The 26,851-nt window shown below is 45.2% G+C and overlaps 1 protein-coding gene across 4 annotated transcripts; it reads right to left on the reverse strand.

Annotated features, from left to right (window-relative positions):
• Positions 1-244: 244 nt before the first annotated feature.
• Positions 245-21,307, reverse strand: HP1BP3 (heterochromatin protein 1 binding protein 3). Of its 4 annotated transcripts, none has more exons than XM_082777154.1 (13): positions 21,255-21,307; positions 14,084-14,283; positions 13,551-13,656; positions 11,948-12,098; positions 11,435-11,594; positions 10,095-10,238; positions 9,464-9,544; positions 7,731-7,885; positions 6,857-6,947; positions 6,015-6,174; positions 3,423-3,534; positions 2,253-2,390; positions 245-1,415 (listed from the first exon to the last, which is right to left on the reverse strand). In XM_082777154.1, the coding sequence occupies exons 2-13, from the start codon at positions 14,177-14,179 to the stop codon at positions 1,130-1,132; spliced, it is 1,680 nt and encodes a 559-aa protein (XP_082633280.1). In that variant the 5' UTR covers positions 14,180-14,283; positions 21,255-21,307; the 3' UTR covers positions 245-1,129. The 4 variants fall into 4 exon arrangements, with proteins under 4 accessions (XP_082633280.1, XP_082633281.1, XP_082633282.1 ...); XM_082777155.1 differs by lacking the exon at positions 21,255-21,307 and adding an exon at positions 20,790-20,912; XM_082777156.1 differs by lacking the exon at positions 21,255-21,307 and adding an exon at positions 14,384-14,402.
• Between the last annotated feature and the right edge of the window lie 5,544 nt (positions 21,308-26,851).

The raw sequence follows: 26,851 nt of genomic DNA on the forward strand, positions 1-26,851 counted from the left end.
TTCTTCTTGCTCACCTTTGTCTCCAGAGAAACCAAGGGAAGAAAAAGGTCACAAATCCAACCAACTACAGAGCTTGGCAGGGGCTCAGACTAAAATAGCCCCACTCTTTCACGCTGTCAGTGTACTTCTAACAAAGGCTTGCCTCCGCAGCAAACCACACTTGCTGTAATTCCCTCCTCTCTTCGTTTCCAGGAGGAGAAAGCTGTGGCGAGGAAGAGAAAGGACACACAAAGCGGGCCTGGAATCTAGTTTCATTTTATTTTAGCAAACTGCATGTTCTTCACTTATCAACATCTCTACATTAGCAATTGTATAGCTCTCCAACTTTTCTTTAAAAAAGGGTAAACAAGAAGTGACAAAACTTAGGCTCTTCATCTCTTAAAAATGTTTGAAAGTTGGATTCAAGAAGACTTTTATATATTTTGGTTTTAAGGTAACAGATGTGGTATGGAAACACTAATTCAAATCACCCGCCCAGCCGAGAACTACCCCTTTTCAAGCCCCCCGGTGTCAGACGATCAGTACATGTGGCAGCCTCCGGTTACTGAAGATGTCTACTCACCCTCAAAATGTGCTGGTCTGAAGGAGCCAAATGCACCACCTCCTTAGCCTGTCACTACAACGGCCGAGCAGAAAGAAGCACCTCCAGGACTCAGTGCAAGTGCTGTATATACACTGCTTCTTCACAGAAGCATGAAGGACCTCATCATGCAGGGGATCTAAGGACTCTAGTGCCGCTGTACCTTCTCAGTTAAGAATCTTATTTCCCCAATCACCATGTTCCTGCTGTCTAAAGAGACAAAGAACTTATTTGAAGAATTTTTAAAAGCCACCCCCTCCCTCCAAACCCAAGAGGAACACCATAAAAGGTACAGATTACATGTCCTAGAAGAGTTCTAAAATTATTGCAGAAACTAAAGATGACCTGTTCCAGGGGAGGGGTAGGCACGAGGCACAGCACTGAGATCTAGCAAATGCTTGGGATGGTTTGATTTAGTTTTCATCTTTTCCCCCATCATCCAAGGAAAACAAAAAAAAAGTGTTTAAGCATCAGAACTAAAATACAAATGCACGTTGACTTTATAAAACAAGATTGTGGGACCATGGGATTCCCTGACACTGGAAAAATTTACTTTTTTGCCCGGAGAGATTTCCTCATGGTAGGTTTGCCCTTGGCAGAGGGTTTCACTTCCTTCCTCCCACTGGCTGCTGGTTTCTTGGAAGAGCTGCCACCAGAGGGTTTCTTGATGGCTGGGGCTGCTGGTTTGGCTTTCTTAGCAGGGGTTTTCACCTTGGGTGGGGGCTTTGCTTTTCCGCTGCGGGCTGCAGGGGTTTTTCTTGGCTTAGGCTTGGACTCTCTCCGTTTCATCGGAGGGGCCCTACTCCGTGATTTTGGAGGAGGTCTCTTCTGCATCCTGTCAGAAAGAAAGGCAGCACAAGATCTCAGTGGAGGCGCAAATGCTACCCAGAGCAGAGCTGCTGTCGTCAATTTACATAAATGAAGCAGATCTTGGCATCCTTGTTCTTTACCACGGATGTTCCTTTATGCAGCAGTACATTTCATTAGCTAAATCCCAAAGAGCAAGAAATCCTGTGGTGGATCTTCCCATGCTAAGCACTTCTCAATCCCCACAGTGTTCTGCCAGCAAGGTTTCTAACTCCTTTATTAGGCAGATAAACATACAAACAATGTCAATAAATGTAAGTCAATTGTCAGAACAATTCAGTGGCCTAAGCATCCTCTCTCCCTCTCTGAGAGAAATTTCATTACTTAATGAATAACACTCATCTTAAATCCACATTCTGAGTGAGACAGGTTTCATATCTGGCTACAGAACTGCAAATAACACTGTAGGGAGAAGTTTTGTTAATGAAACACCTAATAAATAACAGGAAGCCCCACATGAAAAAGTCACACTTGTAAAGCACAACAGGCGCATGGGAGACTAAAGGCAATACAGAAAATAAATAGAAGTTCTCTTCCTCTCATCTAGAGATGATTCCTACTACAGAATAGAAGACACCAGTCTCTCTGGGACAAGGCATTACTTCTGCAGGCTGCACACGTCCCAGAGAAGTCCTCATCCTGACAGTACCCCAAAAGTTCAACTGTAATTAGAAATTTCTTTCTCCGGTACCACTGGAGTGACAGCCTTGTGGATAAATATCCACAGCAAGAGACAAACCTGTGCACTCTACAGCTGTGACTGTCATTTTTAAAGAGCCCATTTATCTCTCATGCTGTCACATACCTTTTCTTTGGTGGTGGCTCTTCCTCCTCAGACTCTTCCTCTTCTGATTCTTCTTCCTCCTCAGATTCCTCCTCCTCTTCCTCATCAGATTCTTCAGAGTCCTCATCCTGCTGCTTCTCCGGGTAGAGCACACCTGGACTACAAGAGGATTCTTGTCAGAGCAGGACATTTCTCAGGATATGACTCCAGGGTCAGCAAACCTTAGGTAACCCCGATTCTCATCGGGGACCACTGCCCATCGCCCATCATCCTTTAAGGTTACAGCTTTGAGCCTAAGCCAAAAAAAAAACAAAAAAACAAACAGCAAGCACAGAAGTCTATTTGTTTGGGTTTATCTGAAACCAATATTTAGTCTCTGCAATGGCAGAAGTGCAACAGCTTTTAAGTCACCAGGAATGCCGCCACACTCCTGTACATAAGCTGCCCTTTCTCCACTTCTCTTCCTCATTGCTCCTTCTGTGTAAACACAGGAAGACAGACAACAAAGGGACAAAATCAGACTTCAACAACTCTGAACACAGGCCAGAGCCACTGAGAGCTTTACATGTATGTAATAAAAGAAGGTGGGAAGCAGAGACTTTAATGACTGTGTTGCCATTTGGCTCTTCATGGGACACTAAGGCTTCCCTGGGCTCCATGTGGCCCAGCACAATATATGCTCACAGCAGGAGAAGAAAGGCTGTTTTAGTCTCACAGTAGCTAATCTGGGTCATCTTCCCTCCTCCCACCCCTCCTCCACATCGGCATTAAGAGAGGCAAACAACTGAGTCCTACTTGTTATGAGCATCCTTGTATCAAAGAACAACAATACACTATACCTGCCTCATGTGAATTTGTTTAAGCATGGGAACACTTAAATATCCACTACTCTATGAAAAAAAAAAAAAATCACAACAGAGCTCCTGAAAACATTTAGCCCAATATTTTTATTGTCCTTAAAAGCCTCCCTTGCTAATGAAGTCAGCTTTATGTCCACTCACAGTCAGACATCCAAGTAATGTCATTATCTAGAGCAATATTGGTGACAACGTTGTGGTTTCTCAGTTACAAAACCCTTCACAAGCTTCCCTGTAAATAGAACCTGTAAACACCCTATGAACTTCAGCAACACTATCTGGCTGATCTATGCAACGCTTATCTTCAACATCATTTTACAGCCAAGCTCTTTACCTAGGATAATAAGGGAAGCAAAGCTGAAAGGTTCCACTGAAGCCCTTTCCAGAAATCTGCTCCAGCCAACCATTCTTCTCACATCTCTGCAGGGTTCTCTTCAGTAGATGCACTGTGAAAAATCAGAGAAAGGTTGCGTTATCATCTTTATCCACTTGTCTAACCTTACTGCTCTCTGTAGTGTCCTCTGAAGTTAGAGATGGAGAGTCAGAATGAAATCTCCTTTCCCGGAACACTTGCGGGGAAATGAAACGGCACCAGAGACCTGCGACTCATGTAGACATCACTGCATGCTTGTGCACTCGGCAAAGGCCATCTGCTTTGTGGAGGACCCAGCTAGGCCACTGCATTTAGAAGTTTTAATATGTCATATTCAAAGGGAAATCCTTTCACAGTTAATTTTCTGAAAAATTCAAGCAATATATAAGATTCAAGTGTTGGATCACGAACACTTATCAAGAATGGGTTTAAATTCACTGATGGAAGAAGTCATGATCAAGGGATCCTTCTTTATAAATGCATTCAAAAGCATCACATAACTAAAGCTTTCTTCAACATATTCTTTTAGAATATTTTAAATCAGTCCTTACTCTGTTTTTGCCCTCATCTCCCTCGTATTCCAAAATTTATGCAGTACATCTGTCCCCATTTTCATTTTCCTTAATGAGAAATTTGGTCTAGAAGTATGACAAATGATTTTTTTTATTCCAATCTTCTGTTCCATTGTGCACCATGTAAGAATTCTAATCAAAAGTGTGCAAATAAAGGGGATCTTTGTCTCAGGTAAAGGTCTGAAATTGTTTTAGTTCAAAACCATTTTTGGCTTAAACTATGGGGGACAGTTTACAGATTTAGCTCCCTTGAAGCAAAAAAGCAAGGCCTGCCCTCAAGCATGTCCTAAAGAGGTTCACTTGAGGAATGGAAAGAAAAATCCAAAGAAACATGCTGTCATTTGAATCTGTTCTGCATGATTAATGTACAGGTATTCACTCTAACCCCTTATTCAGCACTGCTGAAATGGGCTTTTATCAAGAGCTGACATTTCACAGTAAGAGAATCATTTGGGACAACACTATACCTTCACCAGCCTACAGTCTACCTCTGCTGAAAAGTTTTAATTTGAGTGGCACTAGAAAAGCTTGCCTAGCTACTTGAACCAGCTGTAGCCATTAAATTATTAGCGTTGCAACACTAGGTTCTTAAAAAGTTCTTGGACTACAAAGAACTCCACACCTTTGTAAAAAGGAGCAACACAAACAACATCAAGCTATTTCTACCTGGGGTACCACAGATCAACAGCAGCATGTAAAGGATTTGACTGGAGTTGTAAGACTGAGGTATAAAATGGTGGAAGAGTCTAGAATACTGGCTCTGTAGTGTGTACCTGCCTGCTTTTACATCTCACCACATATTCCTCTGGCTGCTCCTAAAACAGAGCAGAGAACAGCAAAATCCTTTTTATGCAGCGGAGGGAGAAAGAAAACACCCGATTACTAGTTGAAGTTTCCTTATCTGACTAGCAAGGCTGACAAGCTCTCAAGGCTGACTAAACACAGGCCTCTAGGGACCAGGGCAGCTTCCAACGGTCCTGAAAACAAATAACATAAGGGCTTAGTAAGCCTGGGAACTCTCTTCCCTGCCCCGAGATTAAGAAGTCACACTTGGCATCAGCCTCTAATTGGCAGAAGGCCTCAGGCAACTTCTTTAGGCCCCACTGCTGGCAGGGAGCCTGTGATCCTCCTCGACACATTGGTAAGCTCTGTTTCAAAGACCTGTGCTGATTCTGTGCTTCATCTCCATATGATGGCTGTGGGATCAGCAAGTTCCTCTCCAGCCCCTGCTCCTGTGAGATGGCACCAGCACCATGACACTACAGCAAGAAACTGATCTGCTTTCAGGTCTGATTCTGCTAGATACCGCTGCAAGCTCACACTACTTCAAGTGACCTTCAGCCTAGGTTGAACTGCATCATGGCTTAGACCAAATAATGCAAGTAAGCCATTAGCAGATCTACTTTAAAGTCTCTATTAGTATTATTTCTGCTAGTGCAAAAGCCAAAATAGACATTGTCATTACTGGGACTGAGATATGCCACACCTTTTTCCAAACACAACTGGATTAGTTTCTTTCCTTACTTGCTTGACCTTCTAAAACTGGAGCCAGAGGACGACCTCAAACAAAACAGTAAGAGGGATGCTTGCAGATTTTATTTGTTAAAGTTAGACTGTGCAACTTCTCTAAATTAAAAGCAGCTAGTGACTGTACTTATGCCAAGCTGTAGCCTCTCAATATATATAGAAATCCAGCTGGTGATTTAAGAACAATAAAGTAATTGAATACTATTCCCCCTTTCTGGGGATATGCTACAGACAAGAGAAACATGCATTATGTCTCAGAAGCTAGCCTTTGTCAGGCTTGAAAGGAACTAATGGGAATTAAAAACTCTGAACATCTCTGCAGCACGAAGAGTGGAGCAGCTGTCAGTTCCCTAGCAAGCTCAACCAAATAGTTTAAAGGTGCTGCACAGACACATCTGCAGCTGCAGAATTCTCTTTCTTTCAACTTGTGAAAAAGGAAAGTTATATAGTTTACCCTGGAAGTTGGAGTTGGTCCCTGGGTGGTTTTCCAGGATATACTTCTTCAGTGCTGTGGTGGAGCAGGTCTTCGGTTCGTTCATGGCCGCAATAGCAGACAGGATGGCATCTTCCATCAGAGTCCCACCCAGCAGGGGCTTCTCCCCTGACTTCTTCAGCTATTTTCCAAGGAGGAAGAGAAAAGCATCAAGACAAAATTCTCCCAAACCAGGTCAGGACAAGCTCCTCTGCACCAGGTGGGTCGGCGCTCCTGCATTAGCACAGATATGTTTTATATTAAAACACTGCACAGGGAACGCTGCCCTCCCAGCGTTAACGGTAGGACAGGCCTATTCAGTCAACTGGCCTGCAGTGCTTTGCACTGGTAACACATTGTCCTACTCCCAAAATACACTGCAAGGGTATGGCAATCTAAGGGCCTGTCACTCAGGGAAGGAAATAAATCAGATCTTCCTCCATCCCACAGACCAAATGTAACCAAGAGACATCTACGGCATAGACACGAGGAAGAAACATTGCAGACATCTGGGGTACCTACTGCACTTACAATTAGCGATGGAAAGGAAAGCTTACCCCACCATCTCCCCTACTGTGCTAATGAGTCAGAGCTGAAGCAGCGTGTGGAACGTGCTAAGCAAGGAAGGCGGGGGGGGGTCTGTTCCAGAATGTAGACCCAGAGGAGAAAGAATCCTACTGCTTCATAGTTCCACAACTGCTGAATTTGACAGGCTGCTAAAGAAAGGTGTACCCAATAAAACTGGGGTGGGGAGGGCATGTAAACTTATATCCAAGGCTTCTGGTCAGTACAGTCAACAAAACAAGACGAACTCTGGCTCTGACCTGGAATGTCCCAGACGCTCCTTTCCCTGTGATCTGCTCTAGCTGGCCCTTCTCTACAGCTCTCTGCAGGGCATTCTTCAACAGCTGAGGTCTGAAATACAGGAGGATAAAGCTTTACTGACACACACTGACAGCTTAAAAAACAAACAGAGAAACAACACTCTATAGAGAGTGTGAGAGGAGCAGTACTTACACGTGGTATCTGCCTACATACAGACATTTTAAATGGAGATCTGTCAGCAAGTGCTGATTACATGAGAGGAACAATGTACGTTAGCGGAAATTGAACTGCAATGCTTTCTGGGTGTCACTGTGTATCCAGAAACAGTGAAACTTCATTTGGAAGGATTTACGCATTTTGAAATGCACATTTGGAGACTGGACTCAGTGGGCAATGAGTCAGTCAGCTCAGAGACAAACAAGGGACTGAGTACAACAAGCCCTGGTAATAGGTGATGCATAGGACTTTCCTAGATTTGCTTCCTCCCCAATCTTTGACCCGCTCCACATGGACAAACTCACAGATCATATTAAGTGTGTGCCGTTTAAAGCATTCAGAAACAAGTGGAACAAGATTCCAAGGAGAGGCCTTCATATCCATGCAGCTACAAGGATCCAGTTTTCTCTAAGGGCAGAGATGCGTACAATAATGCTGATGTTGGCATCACGAACAAAGATTGGGTGTGGAGGGATGCAGAGAAAAGGCACAGCTTTTCTCAAGCTTTCCTGCAGGCTCTATGATGGAGAGCACCACCTGTCTGCTGCCTGATGAAATACTGAATTGAATCACCGTAAAGTGAGGCAAAGCCAGAGGAAGGCAGCATTTCACAGCTTCTCTGGAGCCCTGCTTGCAAAAGTGTACACCTGCACCTACCTTACATCTACTTTGAGTTTGGGGTAATACTGAGACACATATTTCTTGATCAGGCTGTAAGAAGCTTCCTTCGGCTCACAAAGGCGGGTGAAAGCCAGTGGCAGGATGTCTTCCAGCTTGACCTGTTGCTCTGGAGTCGAAGCGGAAGTGCTTTTCTGAAATACACATACTTTTACGCATCAGTGGGGCCTAAAACTCTGGGTTTTTCTGATCCAGCAACACACAGGTGAGAAGTGCTCCTGACTGTGGCCACAGATCTGAAAAATCAAGTTCTATAAGGCAGCTCTTTAAAATAACCATTTAGAAAGCTCAGCTGTTTAAAATCTAGCACATCTGGTTAGAATTTTCATGGGAATTTTCTTAGTCAAAGTCTTATATTTATAAATACGCCAAGTATTTACCAAAAGCTGTTTCCTAGTTTCCTTTTTATAGACGCTTTCCTTTTCCTCTTTTTAATAGAGGCTTTCCTCTGCTACCTTTCAACAAGAAAGTGAGATGAAACGATTTATATGTTGACATAAAACAAAAAACAGAGACCAAAGCCATTTACACAGGTTAAATCTTCCCAAAAACCAGCTAAACAGGAGTGCATTTTCGTTCAACTCATAGCATGAAGTCTTGCTTGAAGGCAACACTCCTTTCTCCTGAATTTTCCTCCATCACTTTGTTGCTATCAGTAGGGGATGATCATGTTCTTTGTAGAGGAGAGAAAATAGTGGTGAAATCTGCTGATGTTTAGTGATTTTGATGCTGAACAGGAGCTTTGCAAATGGTCAAACAGGTGAAGATGCTGCTCATCCAGATAGCTGCTTGACTGCCAGCTGAATTCATCAGACACAAACGTGAGCTATTTGTTTTGCTGCAACATGGAGAAAGTATCTAAGAACAATTACACCAATAGGCTGCAGACAAGAAAAGTGATCTGTTAGCAGTTATCAGGTGCCTTACTCAAACTTGTCATGGAGTCCATGAACTCTAAAAAGATGTCACATTCCAATTACTTTCCTTCAGTGCCCTAGTACCATGTATGTCACTGTTACCTTCAGATTTAGGACTTGCGGTCTATCCAGTAGCCAAGAGGTAAGCACCCCTGTGTTATAACACTCTATGTTCACCTGTGTATGCCATAAGGAGATCAGCAATTCCAGCTAAGCATTTTGTAACTGCAGTGTTAGAAATGCATTTCATACACCTTATGCAGTGGGGAGCAAAGAAGAGCAGTGCTGGAACCAAGACTAATTGTGAGGACTAGATTCAGATGCATCGCATTTTACTACCTGGGTGTACAATATACACCCAAGTTTAGCAGCTTTCTTCCAGAAGCCTTAAGGCATTTACTTCTTCCTCCCTCTGTTCTCACAGCAACAGATATAACAGAAACAGCAGTAGCATAAAGCTCTCTTACAATACCTGAGAGGCATCTCTCTCTACCAGGTAAAGACAGAAGAGGAGCTTCATGGTTATTCAGTTTTCTGCCTCTGAACCAAAGCCTAGGGGGTTAACGTAAACATTTTAAACTAAGATTTTGATTATTCTACTTGTTTTTAATTTGTCATACTAACTTTCTGATTCTGATTTTAGTGGAACAGATGTTTTAATTACTGTATTTGGGGAGCAAAAGTACATCAAGGAGAAGAAAACTGTTTGGGTTAGACTACATTTTGTAAGATGCATGTATTCAGTGTAACCCAAGAAAGATCTTTCAGAGTACTGTTTAAAGTGATCCATCTTACCTTTCTGTCTCTGGCTTTTGGAACAGTTTTTCCTGCATTAGACACAACCACAAAGCTCCCAGAAGCTCCCTTTCCTTTCACCTAGTTCAAAATAAAGTCAGCCTTTAACAAAGTAACTCAGGATAAAAACAATTTGAAAGAGACTAATCAACATCTTTACACAGATTTAGAATGCATTGCCATCCTGGTGATGGGCTGTTACGGACAGAGGCCTGATTTGAAACCACTTCAGTAGATCAGAAACCAAAGGTAGATATTAGAAACACATTCTGCTGTCCTGACCAGGAGATCCTAACAGAACTGATATCACAGGCACATATTATAGTGTTATAGGAAACATAGTCCTGCAGAAGGGGTGTTGCTAGACTCAGGTTGAAGGCATATGAATCATAGAATGGCTCGGGTGGGAAGGGACATGCTGCTGCAATGGTGTATGACACAATTCAACACCATGAAATGGTCATCCATACTTCACAAAAGATAAGGTATTTGACTGACAGATCTGTCCATGTCTAACAAAGCAGAGACAGAGGGAGAACACAGCCACCAGAGACCAGCTAACAGAGTTTCTTAAAGTACTGTGCAATTCAGTAATACCGCATCCACTACTGCTCCACAAAGCAATTCTTACCTGTCTAATGATCCCTCTCTCCAGCTCCCTTTTCAATGCTTGCTTTAGAAGATAGCCTCTCCTCTCAAGCTCCAGGGAAGGGTATTTGTGGATGATGTATTTACGTATTGCAACAACTGAGGCACCACTCTTTTGAAAGCATGCCTGAAACGGTAGCAAGATGTTAGTAAAAAGCTTCTGGACTGAACTACTTTGCTGTGGGACTGGAAGAACGCATGTGTCAACTAATCCCCTTTTCTGAAGCACGTACAAGTAATGGCACATACACTACAAGCTCTTACAAAAGCTTGTTACCTTTGGGCAAACCAGCACTGCCCGAACAGTAAGTCATAAGTAAGTCATTTTACTGATGTCAGATAAAGCAATCATTAACAGGTTAATCAGAACAAGCTGTTGATTTCTGAAAGAGACAGGATTGGCATTAGCAAACTATTTAAAAAAAAAAAAAAAAAGAAAAAACTAAGTTGAAGTTCTTATTTTGAAGATTACTGTCTTTGAAGATTCATGACAGCCTGCCTGTATTACTGGAGTCCTCCAATTAGGGATCAGAATAGGACTACACCAAAACAACTGTGTTTTAAAATTTAGATATTTGACATGCTGTAGAAAACCCCAGCTGTGACTTGATAAAGCCCGCTTTGCTTAATCAAGTTACCAGATCTACATGGCTTCAGAAAGACTACCACAAAACCCACAGTTGCATGATAGAGGATGTAGTTTACTTATGCACTGTTACACACAGCTGTACGTTTCAGTGGCTCAAAAGACCATCTTGCAGTTAAGGCTAATAGAGTCCAGGACTCCAGTGAAGGCAACCTGCATGAACCAAGCCTCAACAGGAGGGCAGCAGAGTTGCAGTGCAACAGCACAGGTCTCTTCTTATAACCTAAAGGAAGTATACAGTAAACTAAGACCAACACCACTCCACAATGCTAGTTTACACTATTTCCATCTGTCCTGAATTAGGATAAGCTAACAAGAAAAAATGCATGTATCAAACAGGTGGGTTAATCAAGGTAAATCAAGTTAAATATGTCTAAAAGACAACAAATTAAACGATGCCAATAATTAACCAGGATATGTCATCATAGCTGTTTCTAATAATTTAAACAGGGAGAAACATTCTAAACAAAAAATAAGCAACACGGCCCCTCATCGTCATCATGGACTCACATTTCAGCTCCATGCGCTTCCAGACAGAAACATGCATGCATTATGTAAGTTTCCTGCTAAAAAGGCTATCACCTGTACCATCAGCAAGTTGAAAATATAGATTTTAGGCACAAAAATTACTCAGCTTTGTGACAGGTGAATAAAAGAAACATCTGATTCCTGCTTACCTTGATGGCCTCAGTTAAAATAGCATCCATCTTGGGACGTGAAGTGGCAGCCATCTGAGTTTGCTTCTGTGCTCTAGCTAGCTGACTAGCAGAAAGAGTAGCCCATGCAGGAATGGTTTTTTTCACTTTCTTCTCCTTTTCCTTAGACTGATCCTTCTCACTTAGGAAAAACGCAAAACAATAGTAAAGTAAGAGACACTGTAAAACAAGTCAACATGCAGAACAACAACAAAAGACACCCAGAACACTTGTTACAGAAAATAATTTAAAAGAACTTTTTGATGTTTCTATTCAAAAAGATGCAAACCCCCCCCCAACACACCCTATCTTGATACTTGTTCTCAAAACATGTTCTTGAACAGCTGCTACGCATGATCAGTAGCTTCCTCTCCTGCAAAAATGAGCAGCTTTTTCAGCATTCTATTTTCCCTATGTCTCCCATAATCTTTTCTACCTATAGAACCTGTCTTTCTCCTACTCAAATTCCTAAATTCAGCACTAAGCAAGCCTTACTCCTTTTTGGTTTCTTCCGAGGACTTTGTTTCCCCCTTCCCTTCATTCTCAGGTTCCTTTGGCTGTTCTGCTTCACTGGATGCAGCAGGCAAGGTTTCGTTCTCTTGTTCTTCTCCAGCAGAAGCAGACTCCTCAGAGGTGGCTTCTGCATCTAAAAGACGTTAAAACACATCACGTTACTGTCTAAAACTAGCCTGTATTCTTCAGGAAGGCAGAGGACAAAAAAAAAAATAAGAACACACCCCAGAAATGATTTCCCACCACTTTCTTTTCTCTAATTTAATAGATGATTTGAATGTAACTTAGAAAGTGAACAAAAGTACTGAAAGAAAAATTCAACAAGGTGCAATCAGCCATCAAATGCCAGAATAATTTCAAACAGCATCACCTAGCATTTTCACAATGAACTAATTCCCCCAGTCTTCTCTTAACTCCAGGAAGTTACTGTTGCAATCATCCCTCATCATAGATGCCTACAGGTGGGGAAGGGAAGAAGAGGAGGAATTCAGTATCATGAAGCGTAAAGATTTTCCCCTGGGTCAAGGTTTACATGTTTTATCCCAGAAAGGTGCAAAAACGCACAATTCAAGAGATTGTGGTAGATAAATACAAGCAGCTTTGTCTATGACAAAACACATCTTTTAAACATCGCCGTTTCTGCACTACACACTGTGGCACCTGAACGATTTTAACTATTCAATCACATCTTTCCAGACTTGGAAAAACTTCAGATTGCACATGCATTGGCAATAACATTCGTCTATCAGCAGGATCAAATCCAGCCAGAAATCAACTTACTGAGTAAATCAATCAAGTATATTTAGCTGAGAGCAGGCCTTAAAGACTGGACTGCCTACTAGATAACGTGCTTATAAACTGCTACTATCCACTTTTTGGGTAAAGAGCAGTCTACGATGACTGCTCTATGCACTAGGCATGTTGTCTATCAATGAGAAGGAGCTTAAGCACTCCTGCTTTGTTCCTGTGCATAGTTTCCCCATGGAGGCATCATATATGTAAAATAAAAACTGTACTAATAGTTAGTTTCCTATGTAATGTACTTATTTGTCCCACCAAAGAGGAGAAACTCAGTGAAACGTACGGAAAGTGATACTCAAACAACACATTCTGAGAAACACAGGTGAAGCTGCTAAGACCAGACACATTAATGGCAGGCCATATTACACAGCATGGTAAAATCTTTCTTTTCCTGAACAAAGAAAACAAATACTTTGGTTTTCCATCCATTTCCACCTTTTGATCCCAAACCATTTTCCTGCCACTGCTGGAAGTTCATGATTTCTACCTTTAATCATAAGAATGTATAAGCTTGAAAGAGACAATACTTAGTTATATTTTCATATTTGGAGTGACAGGGCTTTGACACAGAGTATGAAGGACAAAACAAATGGTTTCCCACTTGAAAAGACTACAACATGTAATTTCAAACAAACCAGGAAAAGCCTGTGAAAAGAAGCTAAGCATTGGTAATATTTTAACCACGGCAGCAGGGATTTTCAGGAATTTCAGCATAAAAACCTACATTTGAATACATCAACACTATGTTTGGATATAACAGTCCACTACAGCATTACTACTGTACCTGCTTTGACCTCTTCACCACCTTCAGCAGGTTTGCTTTTGGGAGGAGTTTCTCGCGAAGAAGAATTTACCGAGCGACGGATCGGCATCGTTTCGTCTTCAACTTTCTATAAAAAGCATTTGTAAATCAGTACAGATACTGGAAAGAATCAGAAAGTTTTTGAAATGGGATTAAAGTAAATCAAAGCAGCATATGTAGAAATATTCTAGTTACATTCATGTTTTTCAGAATTTTAAAAGACAGTAAATATTCGATCTTTGAAGCATACCAGGAGAGGATAGTTTCACATTTTACACTTATAAAAGAAATAATTTCTTTCCAATTCCAAATTAAATGAGATGAACATTTGAGGATTCTGACCACTACGGCATTGCAGGGAAAGCAGGGAGGGGGAAGGAGAGTGCCTGTAGGACTTATTAGACTCCCAATCGAGTTTCCTATGATCGGGGGGAAAGAGTACCAAGAAACCTTCAGCAGGACTGGAAGTCAATCACTGATCCAAGGGCAAGCTTGGAGAATGGGCCAGCCCCTACCTCACTTAACTTGTCCGTGTGGATCAGCTGAGCTCCCGTTAAGAGTGGAAGCGCCTTATGATGCACGGGTTCAGCTTCAGACAGATCAGTCGCCATTTAAAATAATTTCTAGCCCCAAGTGCACGTAACACTGTGGAGCCCCAGGTTTTAACCCCAAGGACTTTTTCCTAATGGTTTTCACAGTGCAGTGAGGAGTCAACCTAAAGTACAGAAAAGATGTGGTGTGAAAATTAACAAAACAGAAACATCTACGTCCATGTATCTAACAAACTAAAAAGAAAAGAAGAATAAATGACTTACAGCTTATGGCTAACGTAACTGACAATCAACACCTGCATTCAACAAAGATGCTAAAACATGTATGCAAACTTGAGTACTATGGATGTAGCAGAAATGGCAAAGGTGTAAGCCAGACCTGCAGCCTGCTCCATTAAAACAGATCTGAAAGAATAAAGATGCTATTTAAATTAACAGGAAGCATTAGCAAAAAGCAGACATTGCACTGTGCATAAGGCAAAGTGTTGAGGTAACTAGTAAGCTGTTCATTTCGGGGGAAAACCAAGAACCGACACTGATCCAGCTTCTATTTGCCTAAGGAATTAAACCATTTTATCTGTTAGGGAGAAAACGCACGCTGGAGACCTGGACCATGCCCCTCCCAAATTAAACCCCATGCAATTTAAGGAAATAAACAAATCCTTGAAAAAGAAAATACCCATCAAAACAGCAGTCACCAGACCTTCCACAAAAATATAAAGCTTTACAAAACTCTCCTCCAAATGCATGCATAGTCACAGGTAGGTTAGGCTCACCAAGTCTCACCCCTCGCTACCATTTCACTTCAGCCTTCCTTACCTGCTGCCCGTCCACCTGCATTGGCCTCTCCTAAGGAGGTGCTCCACCATTTCTGCCACAAACGGAGGCTTTACTTTCTCACTCGTTTCCTCTTCTCAGCATCCCCTTAACAACCTCAGAAGCAAAACCTCACTTCTCACAGAGCAGGGCTGCACCTGCTTCCCCACCCCATCAGCTCCAGCTCCCCTCTTCCCTTCCTTGCAGAGAAAGGGCCCAATGCTCCCGATTATTTATCCTGATGATTTATTTTGCTCAGGTAAGAAGGCAGACACAAAACATGTTTTCACTTTTAACAGGTTGCTTCCCCAGCCTGAGAGACTTCCTCTTGAATGGAAAGCTAACAGCACCGCTTCTGACCTTGTTTTCAAGGTGTTTTTCACCACCACCTCAGCACTTCGTACAGCACTCTCCATTGCAAGGGTGAATGCTCCCTGCTACACCAACACCACCTGAATTACTCCGTATCCTTGCCCCACACCATGGTCCTCTTACTGCTTGACAGCAGGGACTCCCCAATGACTGCAGGGATTCTCTCCACTCGGCCGCAAGCCTCCTTCCCAAATAACAAATGGATAAATTAATGAACCCACAGCCGCTGCGAGCAGGTACAGCGCCACGGTAGCCACATGCAGTGAGGGCAGGCCACACCGGCAGCACTTCCATGGGAGGACTCATTCCTCTCTGACACCAAAGGGTCTTTTTGAAAGCCGACAATAACCTAGTGCTGCCTCGGCACCAGTGAAAGCCAATGAGCGTAACAGTGCTGGGTGTTTCCTTTGGAGACAAAACAGAAAAATCAAACCATGTTCTGAAGGGAAAATAAATTCCAGAGAGAAAATAAGTGAGATGAATGAAACTTGCTGATAAACTTTCAGGACGGGGAAAAAGAAGCAAAAGCCGATTTGAACATACATGTGGCCCAGCACTTTTTTTTTTTTTTTTTTGCCTATTTTATGCAGCCTTCCTTTCTCATGGGCAGAAAGTGAGAGGAAAAATGAAAAATTCCACCAGGTTTCAGGTCAGTGTCAATTGCTTTTTTCCAGCAAGCAAAACCTGATGCTCTTAAAAAAAAAAAAAAAAAAAAAGAAGTTAGCATTTTGAAGTGAGTCCTAAAATAACAGATCTATACTCAGAGAGATCAGCTGGAAGCTACAGGAAACACTCTCCCTGGGATTACTAACGCACACACACAAGCACGCACTGTGGCCAACCTGGTCATGGGTTTTATTTCTTTTCATTTTCAGTTGGTGACCTGAATGCCACACACATGAAAATAAAGAAGCCCCAACTTTGTCCTCCAATTCGCCAAGTCCTCAAAAAAATCCTTTGCTTTGACCACAGCATAAACCACCTGAGCCTTCCTGCTCTCAGGAGCAGACGTTAACACAGCGCACTCCAGAGCTTCAGCCCCAACAGGGGCTTGTTGATTCCCTCTGCGTTCCCATGTGTGGGTCATGTCCTGCTCAAAAGGCTGCGGGAATCAAAGGGGCAGGGGGTAACCTCCCATTGCACCGAGGCTCTCAAAGGGGAAAGCCCGGAGCACCCACGGTCTTGTGTGAGAGCATCGCAGCTCAGGAACTGCTCTTGCTAAGCCAAATTCTTCCCACAGAGGGGTCAGAATGAAAAGTGATTTCTGAAGTAGGAAAAAAAAAAAAGTTTCTGAACTGCATGTGAAATACCACAACATAACACAAAAAGGAATTAATTTGGTTTCTCAAAATGATAAAGCAAAAGGCAAGAAAGTTTTGCAATAGCAACGCACAGAAAAGCCAGTTCCTCTCCTTCCCCTCTCTAAAGGGAACAGAAGATGTGTTTAACAGAAGAATGAAGCCACCCAAACCGACTGTTACCTGGATACCCTAGCTTCATGCATGGGTGCTACAGCATCCTTAAATGTGTCCCATGGCCATGACTGCAAGAATTGCTCTTAAGGAGTTGGAAAGTAATAACCGTGTTTTGTATTTACAGATGCCAACCACACAAACACCGTGCTCAGGAAGAGGCCATCACTGGAGGATGCACGTTCTGAAGGTGGTTGTTGGATAACTCATGTCAACTTAAACCTGGTTAGCTGTCAGGAGAAAATCATATCAGCAATGAAAGGAACACCAGGATACTAACCATTACCAAAACTGTTGAACATACACAGTAACTCTTCATGTTGCCATGCACGCTGGCTTTCCCACGGGCTATTTGAAGTGCTCCACAGATCAGATCGCAGGTTCCCATGCTATCATGAAGCACCCATTCCAAAGCTGGTAACCCAACTGGGAGCTAATAAGCAAGAAAAAACCCTTTCTGGATTCCTGGATTAGCAGAAATGCTCAATAGCATTCAGTCCCCCAGCTCAATGAGAGGCCACTAGTGGAAAACCCAATCAAAGGTGCAGTAGCTTTCCATGAACTACTATGAAAAAACATACGTGCACTGGTTTCCTCCTCATCTATCAGCAAACTGTTCAGAGGAGGGAAAAAAAACACAACAACAACAAAACAGAACACAACCACAAAACCAGAGGCTTCAGCTGAGACACATCTGTTCTGGATATTATTTCCAATGAGTGGAGTCCCCTCATCAAAGCAACGGGCACAGGAATTAAAAAAAAAAAAAAAAAAAAAGCTTATTTGAGGCCAGTTGACAAGGCCATAAGACTTTCCATCTTATCTCACACTCCAATCTCAAATATTTTGGGACAAAATCAGGCCTTGAGCATGACAAGCCAACTGTCGCACAGGAGGAAACGCCAGGTCACGAGACTCCTGGCAGGGTACCCAGGCTGAGTGGTCTGAAAACAAATATGCAGTGGAGAAGTGAGAAAGTGTGTCCAGTGCCGCGCCGTACGGGTGTCCCCTTACTGTCACACAACACGCAACAGCCATCGAGGTGCTCTGAGACATGACTTGGTTTACCCTACACAACATGGGTCCAGGAATTAGGTCAAAAAGAGCCAGAAAAAGTTTGTATGTCCTTGCAGATTTGAAGCCAGGCTGACAAGGGGTACAAAACCACCAACCTTACAAGCAGCACAAGCAAGAATGACTGTTTGTGATCAGAAAGGCTTAAAAAGCAACATGATCAACAACCTGTGTTTGAAATCCAGTTATCACGCGATCATCTACTACTTTCTAATGCTGTTTTGAACAGCGGAGCATTTATATGTCTCAGAAACTGCAGGAAAAACAGCACGGGGGGACATGTTAGTATTTCTGCAAAGCGAAAATGGAAATCCAGATCAAACATGCCAAAACGTTACCTCCTAAACTGCAAGATGACCAACTTGGACCTCTGAAATCCTCAAAGCTCTTTCCAAAAATTCAGCTCACGTAGAGGACACCAAGCCCCTCAATATCTACAGCGCCACTGAATATATCATCCTGCAACATCTTTGACACAAATTTGTTTTACAAAACAGATCTATTAAAAGTTCTCAGCTGATCGCCTCTCTCAGCCTGCTTCACAAAGATGTTCCAGCATTTACTGATCTCCCTTTTGTTTTGCAGTTGACTGAGCAGCCTGTTGTCTTGATTAAGTCAGACCAGTAGTATTAAGTCATTTATAACAGCCCAAAAATGTGCAGAGAAATAAAATATCTTACTGAGCCCAGAACACGAGTCAGTCCCCACTTCTAATCCTGATTTGGCAACCTGCTCGGAAATCCCCCCATCTCCCACCGCCGCGCACTCCCATCGCACCAGCCTTGCCCCAGCTGTCCCGACCCAGCAGCAGTCGCTGCTCCTTACAGCCACCGCGCCATGCCGATTCCCTGGGAGGTGTCCCACTTACCCAGACCTTGCAATTCAGCTACGAGGACAGCATTTACAAGTCTCTTGTGGTTCAGCCTCCCTGAGATCTGTTACAGGCTGAGCCCCATGCTGCTAGAAGCATTATGAACCATCTTGTTTCAATTAAAGAAGAACAGTGGTCCAATACAAAGATCCAATAGCTCACCACTTGGCAGGCAAGAAATTCTTTGGCTTGACTAGTATTACAGCTTCTATTTCCGTCGACTCCTTGCCTACACTCTGGTAAGGAAGGGAGCAACAAATCTCAAGCACGTTAGGCTTTGGGGGAACACAGAGAAAATCTTTTGCACTTCTAGCACTCAAATACACATACACACATTCCTACACAGAGACCCAAATGCCAGAGGATTTTTCTATGTCTAAATATGCATTCTCATTTCAGGGTAGCACTGAATTTGGACCTCTGACTCCAACCACTGCTAACAGAACCTGACTTACACCCTGCCTCTTCTGCTGAGTTTACACAGCAAAGCAAAGATTAAATACTGCCCTTCTGCACACACAGATGCTGCTTTCCCTGCAAAAAAGAGGCAGCGAGATTGATGCTGGGCCGACCCACCTGGGACTGAGCTCAGCGCCTTATCTCTGCTAGGATACAAAACCAGCGACTCCAAGTCAGCTCAATCTCAAAAAAATACAAGGAAAGACCCATGCCTCACCCCTGCTATTCCTCGTCACCTAGAATGCCTGCTCACTATAAAAACAACTTTCAGATTCTTTCTCCATCAGTCTCTGACCCATAAAGAAGACACGAACAGCAGATCACTTCCATGGCCAGGATTCTCTTCTCTTCCCATACCCAGGAGTAATTGTTCATGTCAAAACACACATCCAGAGCCAGGTACTGTGCAACTTCTATTATGTCACCACCATGCCTAGAAACTTTCAAAAACTTCAGCTAAGGGATTAATACAAAGCAGAATTTCTGCTTGCATAGCTGTGTAAAAATAATCCCTCTCTGCGCTGATGCTCAGGATTGTGACAGAGACAACCTATGTGGGACAAAAGTTCCTGAACCATTCTGGATAGGACAGTCCATGAGCTGCTGCTGGGAGGCAGCTAAAGAACGAAGTGGCCTGCACCATGGACACAAGGTTCAGCTTTCCGTTTATAATAGGTTGAGGTCACAAACTTAAACTTACTCCAGCACAAAATCCACTGCTGAAAGTTTCACAGTCTTTGATGAAATACCTTAATTCCAGGATCCAGCACTGTGAACACTGACAAACCACTGATACTTGAACAAACGCTTAGGCTGCTAGCGTTACATATCAGGACCAGACCCTTCTATGGGCAACACCCCCTGCACTATAAATGTAACACCACCACATAAACTCTCCTTCCAAACTATTACTTATTAAGCCATCACTTACTGGTCCATAGTACAAACACTATACATAACAAAAGGTATGAATTGCTGGCACTCTACACAAAACCACTCGCACCTGCTGTTGGAGTTCATCAATGTAAAACTTTATTTCTCCTCTATCAAGAAAATTAAAACCCTCACAACAACCTGGGCCACTTGTAACAAAACTCTCACAGAAGGAACACATCAGTTTCTGCTGAAAGGAAAAACACGTGAGAAAGAGAGGCTCTGGAGACAAAAATAATTCAAGCAGCTGCTACCTGAGAGAAGCACACGAAACACTGAAAAGTTAGTTTATTTGCAGGCACACTCAGTTAAAGGGGAGATAGGGTGCAGAAGCCAGCAGGTTTTCTCACAGCACGTACACTAAATGATGGGTATTTTCTTCCCCTGCCCACCCCTGACTTCCAAGGCCCCCACTATCCCCCAGCCTCTTTACATCCCTCCCGAGGCAGGCAAGTGCTCTCCTGCCCGGCTGGGCCCTCGCACAGCCCGCACTCACCTGCACACCCCCCCCCCCCCCAGTTTAACACCACAGCCCCGTTCGTGACCAGGAGCGCTTCAGAGCTCCGCACTACAATCGCTGCTTGCCAAAGACAGTTGGCCAACTATTTCTTTAAAAAAACGCTAAAAGTACTATTTATGGTAAAAATAAACAAACAAAAACCAAATCGCGTGCCTGCGGCAGCAGCGAGCGGCTGTTGCTCAGAAGGCCCCGATAACCTGATAAGGGCCCGGCCGGGGCTCGGCTCCCGCAGCCCCCCCACGTGAGGTGCCGAGGATCAGCCACAAGCGGCGCCCCCAGCCCCGGCCGGCCTCACGCTGGGCCCGGCCCCCGAGCAGCGCGGAGGGCCCGGGGCTGGGCCCCCCCCGGCCGAGCGGCGCCCCCCGGGGGGCTCCAAAACAACCGCCCGGGGCCGGGGCCGGGGCGCGGCGCTGCGGGCGGGCGGCGCCCTGAGGGAGCCCCCCCCGGGGCCGGGCCCGTGTGTGTGTGTGTGTGTGTGGGGGGGGGGGGGGGGCGAGGGCCCGTGCCCGGCCCCGGCGGCCCTCCCCCGCCGCGGGACCTATCGCGACAGCTCCCGACAGGCGCCCCGTGAGGCCGGGGGGGGCCGCCCCGGGCCCGGCCGCCGCCCTCCGCACTCACCAGCAGGCCCGGCGGACACAAAGCGGCCTCTAATGGCGGCGGGGAGCCGGGACGGGCGGGGGGGGGGCCGGGGCAAGGGGGCGGGGCCTTCGCCCGCGGGGGGGCGGGCCCCGGCGGCGCCGCCGGCCAATGGGAGGCCGCGGGCATTTTTCGAACGCGGGGCGGGCCTCTCCCGCCTCTGCGGCGGGGGGGGGAGGGGGCGCGCGTGCGCGAGGCTCGGCGGCCCCGCCCCCTCCTCCCGGAGGCCACGCCCCCGCCGCGAACAAAACAAGGGGCGGGGCCCGCGCGCCGCCGCACCCCGCCCCCTTCGCCTCAGCCGCCGGCGGCCCCGCCCTGAGGCGGTTCCCGCCACAGCCCCCTGAGGGCGCTGAGGGGCGGCCCCGGCCCCAACCCCAACCCCGGCCCGGGGTCCCCCCGTGCCCGCCCGGGCCTCGCCCCCGCCGCTTTTGTTTCTTCCTTGTGTTTCTTGCCTAGGCCTATTTCCTAGCCCACCGCCCCCAAGTTTGAGGTGTAATTCCTCAATTTGCTGCCTATTCCCATTCTCTTTGGGCTGCCGGTACGCTGTCTGCAAGCTGTGCCCAGCTCTCCACACACAGATCTCTCAGATCAGACGGAAACGCCTTTAGCCCCGCGGTGTTGCAGCCCGTGTTGTGTTCTGTTCCCAAATGCCGCAAAGCTTTTCAGCTGTAGGCTCTTGCCCAGGCAGTTTCTCGGCTGTTTTCTGCAGGCAACCCCGTGTGCTGCAGCCCTCCTCCTGGCTGGGGGCGCTTCCATGATGTGGGGAAGGCACTGACGCATTTATTGGGGCACCGTGGCACCCTTCAGCCCTCCTACAGATGGGAAACCTCATTTAGGAGGCATTTATGCTGTTCTCAGAATGGCAGAGGTGTCTTGTTTTCGCACTGCAGTGAATAGTGCTGTGGCTATTTCTGCTCTAAGCATTTTCCAACTTTTTTTTTTTTTTTTCCTCCCTAAAGTAGCTGCTGTAACAGCGTACTGCTGCGAGCATCTTCTTCCAAAGCCAAGCTGCTGTGACCAAGGCCTGGCTCTGCCAAGCATCTTCTCTACCCCAGACTCTCTCGGTGATGCTTTGCTTTCTCCTTTGTTTCCTGCACTGAGCAGCCCTGGAAGTGCCTTAGCCAGATGGCTCCACTTTGCTAAACATTCCTTCGTTTCTTGTGAGTGCGAAATAAGGACTGTGCAGCTGCAGAAAAATGTGTTCTTTGGCCTTTCCCCCCTAGCGGTGCCTCTCTGGCGGGAGGGAGGGGATTGGAAGGTGGAGGAGAGGAGAGCATGAGGGAGCATGCTCCTTTACTGCAGGCTTTTAAGACACGATGAAGGAAAGATGAAATCACCCCAGCTGCCGTCCCCTTGCTCACTGCGGGCCTTTGTGCAATACCCAGCACCTGTGTTTGCTGAGCCAAAAAACTACACTGAGATGCAAGCAGAGGAGGAGACAGGATTGTGTTGTCTTTCCCTGTTTTTCTTTTTTTTTTTTTTTTTTTTTTTTAATCTCTAAACCCAGCCCGGAGGGGAGCTGTGGCCCCTGTGCATTCCTTCCAGCCACATGCCTGCCTGACCCTGGTGGGCTGGGAGGCCTCCTGCCCAAATTCCGTGCCTGGGCAAGGCAGCTGCGTGCTGCAGAGGGAGCACGTTCCTGCTGAATCTCTCCCCTCCACCCCACGTTTTGGGTGGGCTTGTGGTGTCTGTGCCCCCCTCCCTGTTCACCCAGGGCGTGCCACTTGTAGAAGTGGAGCTGTAGGAACTGATGGTGACCTTGCATGCTTCAGTAAGGATGCACAGTAGGAAGGGAACAGTGCAGGACAGGGAAATTGCCATCAAACTGTGATTGTATACAGCACTATCACCATTACAAAATACTTCTAATAACTACTAAGCACCCTCAATACCTTTCCTGTCCTCTCAGGTGCTATGCAATGCTATGAACCCCAACTGGTTCATGGATTTTTTTTCCAAAAATTGTTCAATTTTATTACAGCTTCCAGCAGTCCTAAAGCTTCTACAAATTTGCCTGGAGCTTTGGGTTTTGACTGTACGGTTCAGCTCACAGTTTAAACAAGATCATTTAGACATTGCTACTGTTTAGATGAGTATCCATAAAATTTGCATGTCAAGTGATTTACTGTTTCCAGCCCATATCCTTTAGATGCTTTCCAGAGCAATGCCACATGTTCCACTAGAAACCTGTTGTACTTCGTTATCAGTGCATCTGGTCACAGAATCACCATTCCAGGGGTTGAAAGCCAATCTCTTTTACTTTCTTACCCCATGCTACCTAATATTTCCTCCCCCTTTTGTCACAATTTTTACTTAAAGTGAATTCTTATAATTTAATAATCACTGACCTGTGTTGTTTAACAGCTGCCTGCCACATACCCTACAAAACATAAGATTATTATTACCTTCATCACGCTGTGCGCTGAAATCAGCTTCCACTGCTATATTTGTGATCCTGCTGGCTAAGCGAGCACTGTGTCTTTGTCACCAAATTCTCTTTTAATATTGGCCTGCAGCTTCAAAATTCAATGGTGATTATAATTTAGGCCTTGCCTCTTGTGTCCTTATCCCACTTTGGCAAATTTATTTTTCCATTTTTATCTTGACTTTTGCATTTGTTTTGTAAAAACTTTTTTTTTTTTTCAAATTTCAGCCTAGAGTCAGCCTGGCTCAAGGAGAATTTGAGTCTTTTTCTGTTCTGCACCTAATTCCAAGCAGGCTGGGGAACTCCTTCCCCTTGCCACATTTTTTCATCCCTAAAGCTTCACATTCTGCTGCTACTTTAGCTTCTCATGCTTTGAAAACAAATCAAAGATTCCCTGAGATGCCTTCATCAAATTTTAATAGGGTATCACGTGCCTACAGATTCTGCCCTTTAGACCTGTTTCTGACCATGTATCTGAGGGAGGTAATTCCAGCTTGGTGTAACCTCGAGGCCAAGGCAAGCTGTAACAGACCCGACCTGGCACTGCTGGCAGCCTGACCGTGCTACTGGGTGTTTGGCTCTGCCAGCTTCAGTGTGTGGCCACAGTTGGTAAGTTTTCAGCAAACCCATGTATGGAAACACACAGAGTGCTTGAGCAGGACCGTTGCTCTCCTGTCTCAAAGTTTCTGCTCAGCAAGTGGCAGGAAGGCACATAAAGGCCATGAAGGTACAGTCTGGCTGAGGTTTGCAGCTTGACACAGCTAACAGACAGGGGATTTGCACGGGGAATGGTGCTGAGTATAACTAGCCCATAATCATCATAGACTAATTGCATTTAATTAACGTAGCTCTCACATCCCTATGCAGGGACCTTGCAGGGGGATGAAGCCCCTCGGCAGCACACGCACGTACCAGGTGACGAGGGACTTGTCCGTCTGCATTACAAAACGGCGTCACCGTACCCACAGTCGCTGAGACAGCACACACCATTCTTGTCTTTACACTCAGGCTGATTTTTACTTCTGGATTTTTTCCAAATGGACGTTTGGAAGAGATGATGCGATGTTCTTTAACCACAATTTTCCACTTTGTTGCTGATTCGGGGCTTGCTTGGCTACTTTACCAAGCATACATCTGTAACAATTCCCAGAACAACAGAATTCTCTTTAATTTATACTTACTCCTTTCAGCAGCAGAGTGGTACTGTCAGCCCCATATTTTCTGTAACTCTGTGCAAAAATCTCTCCATTTCTGGCTTCGAAGAAATGCATATTCCCTGACACTTTTTGCCCTTCCAAACACCACCTGTGATCTCTTTATTCATTAACAACCTCCTAATAATTTTTTTCTCCATACTTTTCCAATGGACTGTCCTACTTTCCACTGGCACCCTATACCACCTCCCAGCTGCTCTATTGCTGCCCTCCTAACAACTACCTGTTGAGGCTCCCAGTTAGCTTTTCTTGTCAAACCACTTCCCCTTTTTCAAGTGGTATTCTGTTCATCTGTGCACTTTCAGGCCTGCCCACCTATTTTTATATTAGCTCCTAGCAAATGAATAAAAATATGCTTAAATATACCAAAGTTTGCTCTGTTCTGGAGCCAAGCTGGCTTTTTATGTCTGATAGAAATGAACGTGCCACTGGAGCTGACAGAAATCTTGACCAGCAAGGAGGGTCCTTGCAGAACAATGTTGTGGACTACGTAGCCTCCATGGGCTGCTGCTTTTCTAGGGATGCTCTAATCCAAAATAGATCCTTAGTGCTAAAAAGGCTACTGTCATCACTGGGAAAACAGTGCCTGGAAGATGTGAATTTTCCACAGCACTTCTGGGATTACAGTAGTGATTTTTTTAACCCCCAGCTGGCAAGTGGAAGCAATGGCTCCCTGAAGCTGGAGAGGCTGAAGTTTACCAGCTCAGCTTTTCACACTGGGACAAAACACCTCTCCCAAAGCTGTGAGTCCCCATGGTTAATACCTGGCAGCAGGAATGCTAGTGTTTTGTTGAATCCCTTTGCTCTCTGAACCAAACACTGTTTCAGATTAAAATTGGTTCACAGCAGGCTGCAGCACACAGCAGGCAGTGGCTGCTCCCGTCACCCGGTCAGGTAATAACTTACTGCCAGGAACACCTCCCAGCTGGGATGCTTTTGCAGCCACAAAAGCTCTTTTTTGGCTGCAGCACATGCACTGTATGCCCTTGCAATCAGCAGCACGCCCTGCACATTCAGCAGCCTGGCTGGACTCCGGCCTCCATGCTGGTCCTGCAGCCGTAACAGAGCATCGCCATGCCAGCAAGCCTTGCTGGGAAGACAGAAAACCCTTTGGTTGAGCAGGAATTCAAAGCATTTTTGGCCATGGCTCTTGTCTGAGGCATACAAACAGTTCTAGTACTGGCTCACTTGTCTCTCCATGGGAAATCCTGTCAACTGGCTTTTCTTTGAGATTTGTCAGCCACAGCCCAGGCTCCTGCTCAAAATAACCACCTTGTGATGGTGGAGGAAGCCAGAAGAGTCAGATCCGTTTGCCTTTCCTTGGAGGGTGGATAAAACACTTGAGTCCTCTCTTTTGCAGAGGTGTGTGAAATTTCTTGTATTTGATGATCACTTTGTATAAAAAATACATCTTGTGTCAGCTGATCCCAAGGCAGGCACTGATGCTGTAAGACCAGCAGGAAGGAAGCAGCTGGGATGGGCTCCATCAGCCCACTGTTACAGTTTACTTTTGTGACAGATCCCTGGAATTATTTCTGCCCTGAACACCCAAAGCAGGGCTTTGCAGCAGGAGAACAGAGCCGTGGGCTGTGCCCGTCACCATAAGCTAACGTGGCAGCAGTGCTGCAGCCCTGTAGGGTGTTGAGTGCCCGCTCCCTTCGCAGGCTGCCTGGTTCTGACGAAGCACACAGGTTCCCAGCACAACTCGGTCACACACAGACAATCAGGAGGTGGCAGGCCCAACAGATCATTCACTTAAGACCATCTGTAGAAGTGCAGAGCATTTATACCCAGCATTATTTCAGAATAGCTTGTTCTGAAAAACTGAAACAACCCATTTTCCTCCACAGGCAAGACCTGAAAGTACCAGCTGAGATGATCTTTTCAGCTCTTCTCTGCAGTGCTGTGGTAGAACACTTCTAACAGTGCTCTCCTCAGTG

Source organism: Aythya marila (assembly GCF_965140915.1).
Source record: "Aythya marila genome assembly, chromosome: 21".
NCBI lineage: Eukaryota > Metazoa > Chordata > Aves > Anseriformes > Anatidae > Aythya > Aythya marila.